The following is a 16,966-nucleotide window of genomic DNA, read 5'->3' on the forward strand; positions in this document are numbered from 1 at the left end:
AACTTAGACTTATAGAAAAAATTTATCAAAGATTTTTGCTCAACACATAAATTAAAATCATAAATAATATCACCAATGAAAAAAATTAAAAGTACTAGGTAAATACGCTGAAACAATTTTGCCAAAACTTGAATGCAAGGTAAGTCAGGTGATCGATCCCGAGGGCTGAGGAGAGGAGTTGTCAAATCTCCTTGTTTTTCGTCTTCTTTTAATAAGGTAAGCGCTGGTGGGGGTTGAAATATATTAAGGAAAGTAAACTGCCTCACCGAAGCTTCCCCGTGTAGTAAACAATGAAAGATAATCGGGTTTACCTGTATCTTTTCATGTCTAAAACAGTGTCGGTAGTATACATTGACTCTCATCCATGTAAATTTCTTGACACCGTAACCCATAAGTTATACTCGAGTTACTGGTGGCCTCTTTCTCCTGCTGGTCTGTGTGGGATATCTGTATGTAAAACTGGAAGACTGGTTTAAGGAGTTCATTAAATAAAACTGAACAGAGGTCATTCAGTGCAATATGCTACAAATTCTGCTTTCCTTATTTACAGAACCATAAGCCACTGAAACTGCAGCCATGGGGTACATCAAGTCCTATGTGACGTATGGCTTCTACCTCTACCTTCTCCTGCTGGTTGCAATAGGTTTGTGAATTATTGTGATAGCCAACAATTTTAGTGCACCACTTATTTAACCATTTTCTGCCTTCCAGGTTATTAACCATTATCTGTCTTTCATGCGATGTGCTTACATTATTTACATGCTGATAGTTTTTAAAATTATTATGACAGGATGGGTCCAGTTCTCAGCCATTACATAACACCCGTCTGGCAGTAAACTCTCGTCGCGTTTGTGTCCTTCATGTATGCAACAGGTCAACTCTGGAACTGTTTCTCTGTCTGTATTTTGTTCTGCCTATGACCTCCAATCTTTTAAATGCCATATTTTCAGGCATCTTGAAGTAAACGGATCTTGAATCTTTTTTTTTTTTTCTTTCTTTTCTTTTCTTTTTCCTTTCTTTTTTCTTTTTTTTTATGAGGGAACAGTCTTGTGGTCTTCTAGACTTTGGTTCCTTCTTCCTCTTATTAAAAAGATAATAATAATTGCTGATGATCTTACGGGGTAATTACGAGACCATTTTTACCATGAGGTCATCAGTAATTGTACAGTACCTCCTTAATGGTTAAGATCTGGACCCATACTGATACATTACTTTTCACACAAAGTTAGCCCTAGGATGACCTAAAATTTCTAAGTCTATTATGCGGGTCACGTGTTGTATGGTAAAATCATAGTGTAGGGGTTTGACCAGAAGGAGTTTTTTCAGTTAAGTTTATTTCCTGATTGTTTTGTGTATTTCCCTAATTGCTTTTCTATGCAGGGATTGTTTCCTGTGAATATAATTTTCCCGATAAATTTCCTTAAAACAATATCAGTCTTTGGTATGGCTTCACATTTCAGTTATACAAATATCCTTCATCTTCTTCGCTCTTCCTGAAAAGGTGGATGGTGGATTGCAGGAGAGGGACAGCTTCTGGTTGCAGTTTGCCAGGTTCACATTCAGTTGAGCCTGGGGCCACAGCAATAACAAGACAAATGGTTGAACTGGTGATGTGATGGAACAGAAATCAAGCTAGTGGACAGGCAGAATAAGATATAATACTGAATAGCAGCAGTAACGATGATGTATTTAATGAGTATTGTATTACCCATAACTCTTAACTTGTATTGCACATCACAGCACGGTTTAATAGCATCACCAAAATCTCCATATACAGTATCAAATTGGCAGACATAAAGGCACTTCATTCTGACTGCAGCTCCACCACTACCTTCCTCTCTTGCACACCAGTACCACCACCATCCTCACTTGCACACCATCACCCTCACCACACCACCACCATTTCCACACTACCACCATCACCCTCTCTGACACCCCAACTGCCACTCTCACTCACACTACTACCACCACCATCACTCACACCACCACAACCTCCACCATCACTCACACCACCATCCTCATTTGCACCGCCATCACCCTAATTCATACCACCACTACCACCCTCACTTACATCACCACCACCCTCACTCATACCACCATTCCCACACTATGGTACCACCACCCTCATGCACACCACCACCACCACCCCTCACTTTCACACCATCACCTTTCTTTGGAAGAGACAACTTTTACAACCTTCTAGCTATTGGCTGAATGGTTTGCATAAATAAAAATTCTATCTGTCTATCTATAGCCCGACGCCCTAATCCCGCAAAGGGTGGCTGCAGACAAAAAGCCTCCAAGTCGCTCTGTCACCCACCATTTGACTACCCTCCCTCCAACTCACTCCCCCCTCCTTCATATACCTCTCAACTCCATCCCTGCACCTCATCCTTGGTGTACCCCTCCCTCTCCCTCCCACCACCTCACCTACATACACCCTCTTAGTCAGTCTTTCATTCTCCATTCTCTCCACGTGTCCAAATCACCTCAGTGTATTTCGCCTAATCTTCTCAACCACATCAACATCCACTCCACAATGTTCCTTCACTTCTTCATTCGTCAACCTGTCCCTCCATGTCACTCCACATGCTCCTCTCAAGTAACTCATTTCCACTGCTCTCACTCTTGACTTGTTCCCCTCTTGCAAGGTCCATGCCTCACTTCCGTACATCAGGGTAGGGATCACAGTACTATCATGCAGTGATTTCTTCACTTCCATACTCACCTCCTTATTTCTCATCACTGCTTTCAGTGAACCAACAACCTTCCTTCCCTGCTGTACCCTTTCACGCACTTCATCACCCAACGTTCCATCCTTACTCATCACGCTACCCAAGTACTTGAATGCACTCACATTCTCCATATCCTCAGCATCAAACCTCACTGTACATTCGGTGACTTCATTCCTCTCAAACACCATAACTTTACTCTTGTTTACATTAACTTTCAGATTCCTCTTCGTACACACTGTCCCAAATTCATTCACCAAACCTTGCAACTCCCATTCATCTTCACTCAACAATACTGTATCACCAGCAAACAGCAACACCGGAATCTTCCAAATCTCACTCTCATTCATTAGAGCCACCCCCACATCCACTGCCCTACCTTGCACCTTCTTTACAACCCCATCCATTTATATATTAAACAGCCATGGAGGCATCACACAACCCTGTTTCAGTCCCACATTGAGATCAAAGAACTCACTCAGCTCACCATCCACTCACACCGTAGCCCTAGCTCCTTCGTACATACTCCTCACAGCACTCAACAACTTCCCCTCCACTCCATATATTCTTAATACCTCCCACACACCTTGTCTATCTACTCTGTCATAAGCTTCTTCAATTCCATGAAGGCAGCATACACTTTCTTTCCCTTCTCTAGATACTTCTTAACTAAACATCGTAGAACAAATATCTGATCTACACACCCTTTTCCCTACCTAAATCCCCCTTGTTCTTCTCCAACTAGCTCCTCTGTCATAAGCCTAACCCTATCAATGAGTATTCTACCATATATAAAAATTAACCTCATCATTAATCCTATGTACAGCACACCTTTGTAACCTAGCTCATGAAATTTACCCCAATTCACCTTTTACTCTTCCTACCTTCCCTGCACTTCAGCCCTGGGGTGACTGGAGATTTCTTTCTGGGAAGGAAAATAACAAGTTTGACAATCATTGGCCAATGTTTGGGGATTAATTGAAATAGTTGATAACCCATGGATGGAAGTATGTTTCCCTCTAATGAGAAATGGTCCCTCTTTATTCATGGAAATTGGGGACAAAATCTCCCTTAAATTGCAAATATCATTGAGGGGAAGAAAAGGGGCGGGGGGCCTACAGCTGTACCATTATTTAACTGTCAAAAAAAAAAAAAAAAAAAAAAAAAATGTAGTGCCATTGTACATCACCAGCTGTTAGAATCTACTTGCTTAAAATATTTGCAGATGATTTAGGAACACAGGTTGTTACATGATCCCAAAGTATACCTCAGTGTACTGTAGTGTACGGTATTTTTAGATGGTTTATTAACCTATGAATAACCAACACCAACAGAAGCAAACTAACAAATAGTGAGATCTCAGTATTCCCAAGTTCTCAGCCATTGTTTAGTGGTTAACTGTTGCAGTACTTTCCCTTTGCTTTTTCATTTACACTTATGATTCATCCATCTTTATATAAGTTATCCATTTCCTCTGGTTTTGTCCTTTGTATGTTCCACATTGCCTCTTTTTATATCATTCTTCCCATTTATATCCCCTCTTGTCTTACCTCTTCTCACCACCTTCCTTCCCAGTATTTTTTAATATTCCATTATATCAGCTCATTATTTCCCTGTTGCTGTTTATCCCTTCACCTCACTCCTTCTCTACTTCTGCACTGAAATACCCACCTCTCTCTGCCATGGCAGGCATCGGATACACAATAACAGGCCAGGGTGAGAGGATCGACTTTGGATGGTTCCTGACTGGTGTGTCACCGTATTTCTGGGCATCAGTCGGGATTGGCCTCACAGTTTCCCTCTCAGTGGTGGGGGCAGCAATGTAAGTGTGCCACATACAGTAGGACAGTTTAGGCAGCCCTTGTTATTAATCAGGAATGTTTCATTACTGTATATCAAAAGTTTTTCCACATAGTTCTGTAATGTAGTGGAAATTGGCAAGTCAACTTTGTAAGGAACCATTTAACTTTAACAGGCAATTTTACTGAAATCTATAGTGTACTTATTATAAAAAAGGGGACACGGTGGCTCAGTGGTAGAGCATCAAGCTCGTAATCGTGGGATTGCGAGTTCGAGCCTTGCCCGGGACTGCTGTGCCAGGAGTGGTAGCGCACTCCTGTAACCTAGCGGGGCTATATGATCCAATACAGGGTCTAGCTTGGGGGAACGCCATTTCTCCCATTTATTATAAAAAAAAGAATGTCAGAGAGGCGACTTACAGTGTAGACTTACTATACATACATTCTTGCCTTATATAACGACATTCCTTTATTCCATCCATGATGCTCTTTTAAAAATGACACTACAAAAGAAAAATATTTATTGTGCTAGAAGCACATTCAAAGGAGAAAGGAAGTCATGGGTACAATGCATATCCCCTGTTATGCCATAGGAGGTACAGGACTGCTTGTAACAGCTGCTAATTAATGGGTTGCCACAGCCCAGTATCAAGAGTTAGGCTTGAGTATTGAGATGGGAATCAAAATAAATGAAGGATATCAGCTGCATTCCAAGATGCTGAAGCCAAGAATGAAAAATGTTTCTAACACTGTAGCTGGTAAAAATACAGTATTACTCATACAGTACAGTCTGTCATCGTCTAACACGATTAATTGCTTCCACATCCCAACCGTTAGGGAAATTGCACGTTACAGGGACTCTTGAAACCCCCCATTTCCTTCCCCACCCCTGCCCAAAGTCCACATTTTCCCCCCTTGTGGTGCAAATTTTTTTTATACCCCCAATTTTAACCTCCTAGAAAGCATTAATATGGTTTTAAAAAATTATAAAAGAGTATTATTGCAGTTAAAAAACACATTTTATTAACCTTATGGGAGGATATGAGGAGACACACTATACCGGAGAGGAGGTAGAAGGGAGAACACTGGTTAAAATCCATCAAAGTCAGTAGCACTTAGAACACTGCTCACATCATCATCTATGTTATCCATGGCTTCTTCTTCCTGCTGGCATTAGATATCCTCTTCCTAGAGTTCAGCAGCTGAAGCGTGATTGGCTGGGAGGTAGATAACGCCCGTTGGCAAGGCAACGCTCTAATGATTCATCTCATCACCGCCCACCTGGTTCAAATAACCGCATTAGCTTCCTCAGTGGCCGGGTTAGAAGCGATAGTGCTTCCTGAAAATTGTACCGTGTTAGACCCGTTTTGTATTAGTGAAAACCATGTTAGACGAGGATAGACTGTATATATGTGATCTTTTGGTGATTAATGGTTCAAACCCCCACTTTGAGTGACAGCATTGCATAGGTTCAATCCCCAGGAGACACCTTGAGGCTTTTTGACATTGAAATGGCCACCAGGGAAGACTGGTCATTTACCCTTAAACATATTATACTGCATTACAGTAATTTAGCATTAGCCTTCTGTGCCATCAATGGGGAAAAATGGGATTGGCTGTTGACATTGTTATCTGTAGCTAACTTGTGTGTCATTGCAGGGGGATCCAAACAACAGGTGTAAGCATCGTTGGAGGTGGAGTGCGTACCCCTCGCATCAAGACCAAGAACCTCATTTCCGTCATCTTCTGTGAGGCAGTGGCAATTTATGGTCTTATCATTGCCATCATCCTGGCTGGTATTCTTACAGTACGTCTTTTTTTTCTTTCTTTCTTTCTTTCTTTTTTTTAAGGTATTGTATGGATGGGGACAAAGTTTGCCTAACAGTTCTTCTCCTCTGCTTCTCACTTCCCTTTGCAAGCTAATATTCTTAAGCTGTAAGAGGCTTGGTTTGTTTCTCTGCCCATAAGTGTTGTTGCTTTAAACGATGTATCAGTGAAGAAAATGATGGACATGCCATAAGTTGAAGTAGACACAGTGCAACAGCAGGCCAACTTTTGTCCCTGAATGTACTTGACCCTCCTGTTCATATGTCAGAGTCCTGTTGTCTTGTAACTGACCCTGTTTTCAAACATCATTAACTATCATGGTGAACTGCAAACTGGATGATTTAACTCTTTCAACCCAACAATTGTTTTTTTTTTTTTTTTTTTCTGATAATTATTCTTTTCAGCTTGGGGAAAATTTTTAAACACTGGATTTAGCTTTCATTAGTCCCTAGAACACAAATCTCACCTTAGTCAAATAAAATCATAATAGTAAAAGTAAGATGAACAGTTTCGTGGGACTGTGTTATGGAACTAAGAGAGAGAGATATCCAAAGGGGTCTAAAACTCTTAACACATGTTTCATTCATTCATTCATTGCCAGACGCCATGTATCCCAAACGGGGTGGCCAAGGGCTTAGAGTTAATTGTTTTACAGGGAGGGGCACTAATCCTCCACCAACCCCACTTGACACGTAGGGATGCCAACAGCATCTGGTGTTCCCAGGTGGTCACCCATCCAAGTACTAACCAGACCCAACGTTGCTAAAGCTTAAATTTGGTCTGACATAATTCACAAAATAAAACTTCCGTGGCTAACTAATTCTGTACTTTTTTTTTCTCATGATTTGGCACTTTAATATTCACTGATATTATTTTGAGGTGTTTTATATCCATGTGATTAAAGATAGTGGTATAAATAAGCAATCTTTTGCACAACCTAGCATAGGAGTGTTTATAAATATGGCCCCAGGTACTGAGAGTTGCTGAGGTGTGCAAGAGCATGAATAGGGAGACAGTGAATATTTGACAAGATGCAGTTGGATTTCAGCCAGGTAGAGGTACATGAGAGTAAATCTTTATACAGTACTGTACTAATTACCTGAAAAAGAGTCTTAGGGGGAAGGGGGAAATGTTTGCTGTACCTAATTTTCATCCATTAGGTAAAAGCATGTGATAGGGAACCCACGGAGTTTATATAAGGATCAGGATTGGGAGGGTGGCTGGTATGCATGAGAATGAAAGTAGTGTACATGATGGTGGCTGGTGTGCATGTGAATGAAAATACATGATGGTTTAAGACTATGTATAAGCGTGAAAGGTGTTGGGAGTGTGAAGAATTTAGACCAAAGGTCGGTAAGCATCAAGGGTGTTATCTTGAGCCTCCTCCTGTTTATCATGATGCTCGAGTGCTGTCATGAGAATTCAGGATAGGGTTGATGCTGCTGTTGTTGTTGTTTGTGGATAACGTAGCTGTGATTGCCGATAGTAAAGAGGATTCTGTGGTGAAATTAGGAAGTGGGAGAGGGTGTGCAGTCTGTGGGTATGAGGGTGAGTTTGGGAAAGACAGAGGTATTGGTTAGTTGGGTGGATATAGAAATGTTGGTGAAGACATGTTTATGACTTTATGCTATACAGTGTATGCAGGAGTTGGGTTGAAAGTAACTTCATCTTGCATTGTGGTTATGAAGGGAGTGTATATTAGTCATGTAGATTGTTGGTTGGAAAGGTAGACTGCAAGATTAAACCAGTTGTTAATGTGACATTTTTCAGGGATATTTTGTGGTCCATCCAAGACAAGAAATTATCATAGGGGATGTGAGTTTTGTGTGTTGATGAATTTTGTCATAAGGGGATATGAATGGCATGACTGGCAAGGGGTGGAGGGTGTAGCAGCTTGCATATTTGTGAGAGTCAGAAGTGATTGGAAGAAGTTTAGAAAGCTGTTGCCTCTACTGACTGAAGGAACTTTCTTTATAAATGGTGAAATAAGAAAGGTTGGCATAACATTCATCAGTATTTTGGTGAGGCATTTCCTCTTTCCTGTAATGTTAAGAGTCCCACATTCATTGTCCCTCAGTACCTTCTTAAACATGTATGTTACAGCTAGGTAAATACATATATATTGGTACACTGCTGCATGACCCTGTTACAAGCTACTCACAGAACTGAGAAGTGCAGAAAAAAGGCAAAAATTAGAGGAGTACAGTATTTGACAGGAACAGTGTAAGTTATGTAGATGGTGGTATTTTCTGACGTAGCTATTGATGTTGACCAACCATTACGTTGTTGAAGAATTAAGGAGAAAGCTGTCCATAGGATGAAGCATACTGAAATGAGAATGGCAAGATGGATAAGTAATACCAGACCAAGGGAAAGAACAGTTTGTGTAGACTAAGTGGATGCTTGGACAGTGAGAATGTTATTGAAATGATGTTTACAGATATACCTGCACTGAAGTGGTTTGGACACGAGAGAAGGCATTTAAGTGAATATTGTGAGTGTGGAAGGGAAGGCCCTTGTGGACAGGCCAGTAACACTAATGATGTGGCCCTAAGGCTGGACTTCAAGATTAGGGTACCTGAGCTGAATGCCATTGAAGATTGAGCAGTGTGAAAAACTGGTATCAGGTGAAAATGCTGACCAGTGCAAGCATGGAACACTGCTTTTCAAAATGTATATCTCTCCATATATATCATGCAAATGGAGTACTACCCTGTGTTTTTCTTAACTACCTCTTTCTCTCACCATAAATTCCTTCTTCAGATTAATATTTAACTTCCCTATTTCTTCCAGCCATATTCAGAGAAGGCAGATGAAGATCCAAGAACTTTTGAGCAGAACCTGTTGTCTGGTTACCTTATGTTTGCTGGTGGCCTCACCGTTGGCCTCACCAACCTCTTCTGTGGCCTCTGTGTCGGGATTGTTGGTAAGTTGTTGACATTTTTATGAGTACTGCACAAGGAATCCTTGATTTAACAATCTACCAGTAGGGAAGGGTTCCTTTTATATCAGAGAATTGACTACAGCAGAGAAACATCTGAAACCTCCAGTTGTAAATTATTTTAGCCAGTATAGGAGAGTGAGAAGTAGAAGACACTTTACCTCCAGTTGTATATATGAATCATGTCAGTAGTTACACTCACCACCAACATAGCTAACTACAAGCCTGGGCCCAGATTTGCAAATGTTTACAATTAAAACTTAATTTCTTACCCAGGAAGGACAAGGAAACTGCCCATATCACTTGTCCATTGTGCATCTTAGAATCTAAGTTAAAACAGGGTGATTTAAATTTGTTTGTGGACCCGGGCTTGATAAATTAACCACACCTGTATTGGCTTTAGGCTCAGCTGCTGCTTTAGCTGATGCTGCCGATGCTTCGCTGTTTGTTCGTATCCTCATTGTGGAGATCTTTGGGTCTGCCATTGGACTGTTTGGCCTCATTGTTGGCATCCTACAGGTGAGACTTATAATTTTACAAGACTTCCCTAATGTGCAGAAGACAAGGTACTTCTTAAATTAGGTTTTATTTATCATCAAATTGCTGAGATTTATTAACCACAACAGAAGTGCTTGGTTCAGAATCTGTCAGACTGGTACTTTCTCAGATGAGCCACTCCATGGTATCAGCCTCTTCCTAAAATCCCAGGTGTCATACGTGATGTGGCATTACCAGCCAGATTCCAATTCATAGGATCTGATAGACGGAAGGTTGAGCCTGTGATCAGATCACTCTGTCTTTGACCTTACCATACCATCCTTCTCCACTTTACTCCTGCCAACCACTGTTCTCACTCCCACACCCCCAATCCCCATCCCTACCCTTCTCGTTCCCTTGTGCCTTGCTGGTTGAAGTGTATGCCAGATGCTGGGAGGAAGGGATAAATGTAAAGGTGACCAAAGCGAGTGCAAAAATTAGTTGTGGATAAATCTGCTAAGTGCTGTAGGAAAGGGAAGAAGAATATTGCAGAAGGTAAGAAGATATCTTAACGTCTGTTGAGTGATGAACAGTTGATTTTCAGAGCATTAGGGGATGTGTGGATCAAATATTTGCTGTAAGATAAATAGTGAAAGGACCAGGTGAGAAGGAATTTAAAGTATTTTATGACAGTGGATCTGGCAAAACCATATGACAAGGTGAGCAGGAATTACGGACGGTGTTTATATGTATGGTGTGGAGAAAGAACTGTTACAGTGCTGTTAAAGATTGATATGATGATAAAGAAACATATACAGGATAAGAATAGATGGATGTTTAAGGTAATGGTTCCTTATCAGGGGTGGAGATAAGGGTGTATGATGCTCCCAGAGTCATAAATTATGAGAGAAGTCAGATTGAGTGGTTTAGAAAACGTGGCAGGGCTGGTGATGAATAGCTAATTGTGTAGCAGTTCAAATATGATGTAGATAATGCTTGCAGTGAACAGGATCTTTCCAGTCAGCTTCAAAGTTTAGTGAATGTATGTGAGGTGTGGTTTGAAAAAGAAAGCAGATCAAAGTAAAGTGATGTCTGTTGTGAGAAGTTATAATGTGTGATGTACTGGTTAATGGAGCAATTAACTGGTGAAAGAGTTGAAGTACCGCAGTGCAGTAATAGCCCAGGAGATATATGTGTTAAGAAAGTGGAGAGTAGAGGGGCTCAAGGAAGAGAGGTGGCCAGTGCACTGGGGTCTTAATGTGAAGCAGAACTGTGTTGGAGGCTGTAAAAAGAGTGCATGAAAGTACGTTATTGCACACATTATTGGTGTGAGGCTGGTATGGCATGTGTGAAAAGTCAAGAGTGATGGCAGTGGAAGTGTTACTATTGTGGAATGTGTGTGGGTTGTGTAGATTGGACAGAAGTTATGGAGTGTGGAAGTCTGTGGATGAAAGAGTAGAAGTTAGTGAGTTTAGATGGTTTGGTCATAGAAAATGGATGAAGTGGTGAAAAGAGTATGAGTGAATGTGAAGGTAGGAGGTGGCATGCCAGACCAAGAAAATGGATGGATATGATAAATATGTGAGAAAGCAAAGGCATTGACAAGGTATCAAATAGGTGAAGTGTGTATGGAGATGCTTATTACAAGGGTTGCAACCTTTTTATCACAGTACATACAGTGGAATGGCTTGTTCTACAGGAGTATTTGAAGTTCATCTAGAAAAAATATTAAGTGCTTGTGAGGTGGAGGAGACACAGTTTCAAAGCCTCAGATTATTTCATTGCCTCTTTCATTGGACATGTTGCGTGATAATTCTCCTTTTGTGGATTCTTTTACTTTTGGTTAAGGATTGTACTGTACCCCATCTCTTAGGTGGGAATTAAGGTTGGAATGATGATGACACTTGCAGTAAATGGCTTCCTGCATGTTGAACCTCACTCATTTTACCAGATGATTTTCATATCAAGAATTATCAATGTTTTTCTTTTGCTCTACATTGTTTCATAATTCATACAGATATTAGCCTCTTCATTTTTTTTTTATAGCTTATTGTTGCTAGTTACTTCTACACCACACTATTCAGATTAGTAGAGCCCATAATAATAAAAGATATGGCATAAACTTCACTAATAGACAATTGTATTCACATTAGGAAGGACCCTTAACAGTGAAGAGTTTTTGACAGCAGTGTCTAACCCTCTAGTTTGAGAAGTCTCTAAGCTAAATAAAATAGTCTGGAGATAGCAAGAACAAAATATAAAATACCTAAACCGGTACATTACTGAATTCAGGAGTTAAGAAAGCCTGTACCCAACACATCCACTTTAAAAAGCCTTTCCTGGGCTATATATTCATCCAAGAGTAGCAAAATTAAGTATAAAATAATACTGTACATCACTGTATTGAAGATGGTTAACTAAGTGAATCTAAGACCTAGGTACAATATTGTGCTAACCCATCTCTGGTCTGTCATCCATAACCTTTCTTCTTCAGACATCAAAGGCCAAGATGGGGGACAAGGTGTAACGTGGCTTCAGATATGTCTTAAATTCAGTGTGCTGGAATGCCATCGGATCATCTTCCAGGATTGGTGGGTCCTGCAATGTGTGAGACTGGAGAGCCTGGATATTGGTTCAAGAAGCAGTCATCTCATTTTCACTTATACAGTACAGTACATTGGTGGTTTGGTCTAGGATGCTTCTCTGAGAGGTATCATTATACTGAAGAAATATTTTTTAAATATTGTATGTAAATAGCACAGTAAATCAGTTTTAATTAATTCATGGTGGGGCTAAAAATGGAAGCTGAGTAGTAGGAAACAGAATACACATTTGTTGACTATAAACAGATTGTGTTACAGTGTTCAGCTTTTTTTTTCTCTCTCTCTCTCTCTCTCTCTCTCCCCACCATCCACACTACTGTACTGTATAGTAGTGAAACTGCTTTGGATAAATAAATGTATACTGCAGTACCAGCACGTTTCAGATAAACTCTTGCTGCTTACTGTCATATAAAGTGTATCAAAGTTGAACTAATTGAAAGGGAGAAGTACAGGAATGGGGAGAAAGAGTAGACCGTCAGTATTCAGCAGGGTTAGGCTTGTTAAATCAAAGTCCACAAAACTTGCAGACTGTCAGTTTTTTGCATTATGTATACTCGAAAATTTAGAGAAACCATCCCCAAGCCTTACTTTGCTCACAGTAATAAAAAAATGTTGCTTTTAGCTTTGAACAGCAGTATATCATCCTTGCAGCAGCCAAAATAGGGGGTCAGACATCTAGACCTAGACATTAGACATGAATCAACTAAATAAAATATGGACACTATGGTAATCAGCCCAATTATGGGCATTGTAGGTGGATTACCAACTGTGGCAGAAGTTACTGTGGGACCTGTGGCAGAAGTTACTGTGGGACACTTGAGAGTCATAGAAAGCGAAATCAGCTAATGACCAAGGATTGCAAGTAAAGAAAATCCATGAATGATGAGGGTCTACTGTTTCTGCTGTGCTTAATGTGTACAGTACAGGCTGTGTCAAATTTATTTTCCAGTTTTTACATTACAGGATCTTGGATACATATGAGGGAAGAGTATCAGATGTTGTTTGTACTTGGTTTACTGTATGCAGCACAAAAGAGAATGGAACAGTTATGCAGTGTGAACAGTGAATGATCTTTGTTCACAGCTGTATATTAAAGACTAAGTCAGAGCTGCTTCTGTCCATTTTTAGCCACACTTACATTAAGTGAACTTACAGTTACTTCTCAACTTGTTACCAAATTTTTTCAGCCAGAAGTGTGTAGCGTATGTCCAAGAACTGTTACCTGTCGTACCTGTACTTGAAAAATATCTTTAGCAGAGGAATTAATCAAAGCAAGCAGAATCTGTCAATCATATCTGTAGCCAGGCACTTCAGTTTCAGGAGGAGTGCCACAATTAGTGTTGGCTCAGACTGGACATAACCAGCTCTGGTTATTTTGCAATACAGTATTTAATTTTGTCAATTATTAAAAAAAAATTTGGACAGCCACTATATAAATTTACTCTATCCAGTTTTTAGTGGATATTAAAATACTGCACACATTCACAATACCCTTTTTTGTGGCTGTTGTAAATTAATTACATGAACAAGTTTTGTCAGATGTGACTCAAGTTTTGAATATGAGTGTAACAAGAAAAGCTAATATACTGTATACTGTACAGTATTCTGTTGATAGATTTAAATAATGTAATCCCATAAGTAACATCAAGTATCTATGGTTGTTTAATGTAATATTTTAAGAATAACAAAACATTACATGGTGCAATGAATGTGGGTTAAAGTTTTTTTTTTTTTACTATGTACATAGTCATTCAACAGAAGCAGTAATATACTTTTTAACACCTTCATTCCTGCCACCTCCATAGTGGCCAAGTGGTTAGCACTGCTTGCTACAAAGTTGTTGGCTCATTAGTGCCAGGGATTGAATCCTGGTGCAGGCAGCTGCCACCACTTGACTCGGGTGTCCACTACCCTTTGTGGTTTGCTAGGTGAAGTGAATTCTTAGGGTAGCACCTAAGGAGGTAACTATGGTAACCTGAATGATGCAGTAGCCTTGTATACCAGGATATGGGTGAATAAGCACTAGAGGCTCAGAGACCTAAGTTACAAAAATGAAAAACTTGCCTAAGAACCTCAAGGTGTCTGCCCCTACCTTTACCTTTGCTTCTCCAGATTTGATTCAACTTAGAGTAGACTTTCAAACTGGAGGAATGCAAGAATAAAATATAATAGTTCATCACCAGGCTGAAGGAGCTAAGGTAAACAATTAAAATAACCCCAGTGCTTCAAGAAATATCCCACTCATATACAGCATTACACAAGTTTCAAACTGTTAGTATTGTTTTGACCAATAGTTACAGATGCCAGTAATATCTGTGTTCATTTACTTTTTGGGAGATGAGATAAAGCCCACTCTTGATGTGTCACTAGCCAATCACAGGCTATGTCTTCTGCAACAGAAAGCTCAGGTATATTTTCCAGAGTTTTGATTACAGATGCTGATAAACTTCCCTCTTATCCAATGCTTTTGCTGAATAACATCATCATTTGTGTCCCTGAAAAAGGATCAAACATAAATGTGTATACTGTGTTATCTCTCACTTAAATTATCTGCAACAATACTCAGTACTGTATCAGTATATTCACAGTTTATGACTGTGGTATGATTGTTTAGACCTTGTCATTTCACATTTGAGTGGAGGTAGTAGGCAGGCATCAGTGCCTGCATAATATTAATTATGTGTAATATTTTTTTCACTTGGACTAAACACCTCTGATATGCTTTCATTTTGTGTGTTATATCACAGTAGACATGGATAATGATAGTATGTACAAAAAGCATTGCATAAGGGAGATTATCAGCTCCTGCAACCTGAATTGTTTAAAATATACCCAAGAGCTTTCTGTTGCAGCAGACATAGCTTGTGATTGGTTTGTAACACATCAGTGGGAAAGGCTCATCTTACCTCTGAAGTGAATGAATAGTATACAGTACTGCATTATGGTCTGTGAATATATGTTGTATGTACAGTACATATATATATATAAATTATTGTGTGGGCTTGTAACTACCATTCCAAATATTATGCGGTTGTATATTAAATAGTTAATTTAACTGAGGGTCAAACAGAAATGTAGATATTAAAGTGAGAGAGAAAGAATGAGTGAATGTTCAGTAGAGCATCAGTAACTGATTAAAGCCAGGTTTGATCATTTGAAGATGTATATAATAACAGTTTCTAATCTGTCATGATTAGGTTAGAGTAGTGAATACATTGGTTATTTTTACTGTGTTCTAGGTGGGTGTGAAAGTTGTGGTGTACTTGAAAGTGTTATTTTTGTCAAAGCTTTTGGTTGTATGTGTGAATAAAAGCCTACAGAATGTGCCAGTGATTGTTCAACATTCCTTTGTTTCCATCTTGGCTCTAAGTACTGGAAATATATCAGCCCATTCAGCCATGGGATATATTCCTAAGCTTAGTAAACCTCAGCACGAGCCAAATTTAATTTGACAAACGTCCCTGGCCTGAAGGGTTACTGACATTTTTTCAAACCCCTTCAGTCTTGGAACACCCTTCATAAACTAAATAAAATCATCAGGGGTTTGCCAGCAGAAAAAAAAAAAAAAAAAAAAAAAAAATCCCCAGGCTGAAGGGACTAATGATTAAAACAGATGTAGCCTATATTTGTTATATTGTCTTGCTTGTAAAAACAATCTATACTGTTGTTGCAACCCCCAAGTGGACCACAGGGCCCTAACAACTTTCAACCAGACAATACCAAAGATGTTTTGTTGAAATGGTTTTAACCCCTTAAACGCGGCCGTGTACAGTCGTTCCCCCCCGAGTGGCAGGGTTGTATCGCGGTCTGAGTAGCTGTAGGAAAATATTCGCCAAAAATCAGAGATTAACCCCAGAACATTAAAATTTTTAGGGCATATAGTACTTACATTCAGCTTTCTCCAGAGACAGGTGTTGAGCCTTCCTGGACTACCCAAGGACTTGTGGAGACTTGCAAAGTTGGGTAACCAAATCTTCACTTTCACACCTCCAGCAACCCGGTTTCCCCTCTACCACAGCCTCATTCTGTCACAGTAAACTTTATACTACAACGTAAAGGTAGTTAGGATTCCGTATTTGTACAATAAGCACTGAAAATAAGGCTAAAATCAACGAAGCGTACGGCCGACATGCACTGTGGTGGCGGTCTTCCCGTCACTCAACAAACATTTCCATTTTCACAGCTAAAAACGTATACTACATTATTTTCAATCACATTACTTCCCAAAAGATCACCACGGCGCGCTTTTTATTCTGCCTTACGCCCGCCACTTTATTCTCGTTCCTGTCGGCCGCTTGCACCGACTGGGAAGAGCTAGAACTCGCCATAATGTCACTTTGAAAGCCTGCAGTAAACTGACACTAAACAGGCAAACCGTGAGAAAAAAAGCTAGTATTACAACTGGGGAAACAAGCCTTTCCTAGTAGCATAAACTGCTTGTGAGAGGAGAGCGCAGATTTACAGTTCTGAGCGCTCAGAGCGCTGCCATGTATCACAGCCAGGCTGGCCGGGCCGTGGGGGGGGGGGACGGGGGGAAAACGCGATATTTGGCAACAACTGAGGTCAGTAGTACAAAGGTAAAGTATG

General features: G+C 40.0%; 1 protein-coding gene across 1 annotated transcript; it reads left to right on the forward strand.

The window, feature by feature from the left end:
- Window positions 1–150: 150 nt before the first annotated feature.
- Window positions 151–15,737, forward strand: VhaPPA1-1 (Vacuolar H[+] ATPase PPA1 subunit 1). The gene is made up of 7 exons (XM_080266680.1): window positions 151–216; window positions 551–643; window positions 4,422–4,554; window positions 6,191–6,338; window positions 9,152–9,284; window positions 9,703–9,818; window positions 12,271–15,737. The coding sequence occupies exons 2-7, from the start codon at window positions 577–579 to the stop codon at window positions 12,301–12,303; spliced, it is 630 nt and encodes a 209-aa protein (XP_080122806.1). The 5' UTR covers window positions 151–216; window positions 551–576; the 3' UTR covers window positions 12,304–15,737.
- The last annotated feature ends 1,229 nt before the right edge of the window (window positions 15,738–16,966 follow it).

Source organism: Coenobita brevimanus, chromosome 21 (genome assembly GCF_032717465.1).
Source record: "Coenobita brevimanus isolate Jiangsu-jjx chromosome 21, ASM3271746v2, whole genome shotgun sequence".
NCBI lineage: Eukaryota > Metazoa > Arthropoda > Malacostraca > Decapoda > Coenobitidae > Coenobita > Coenobita brevimanus.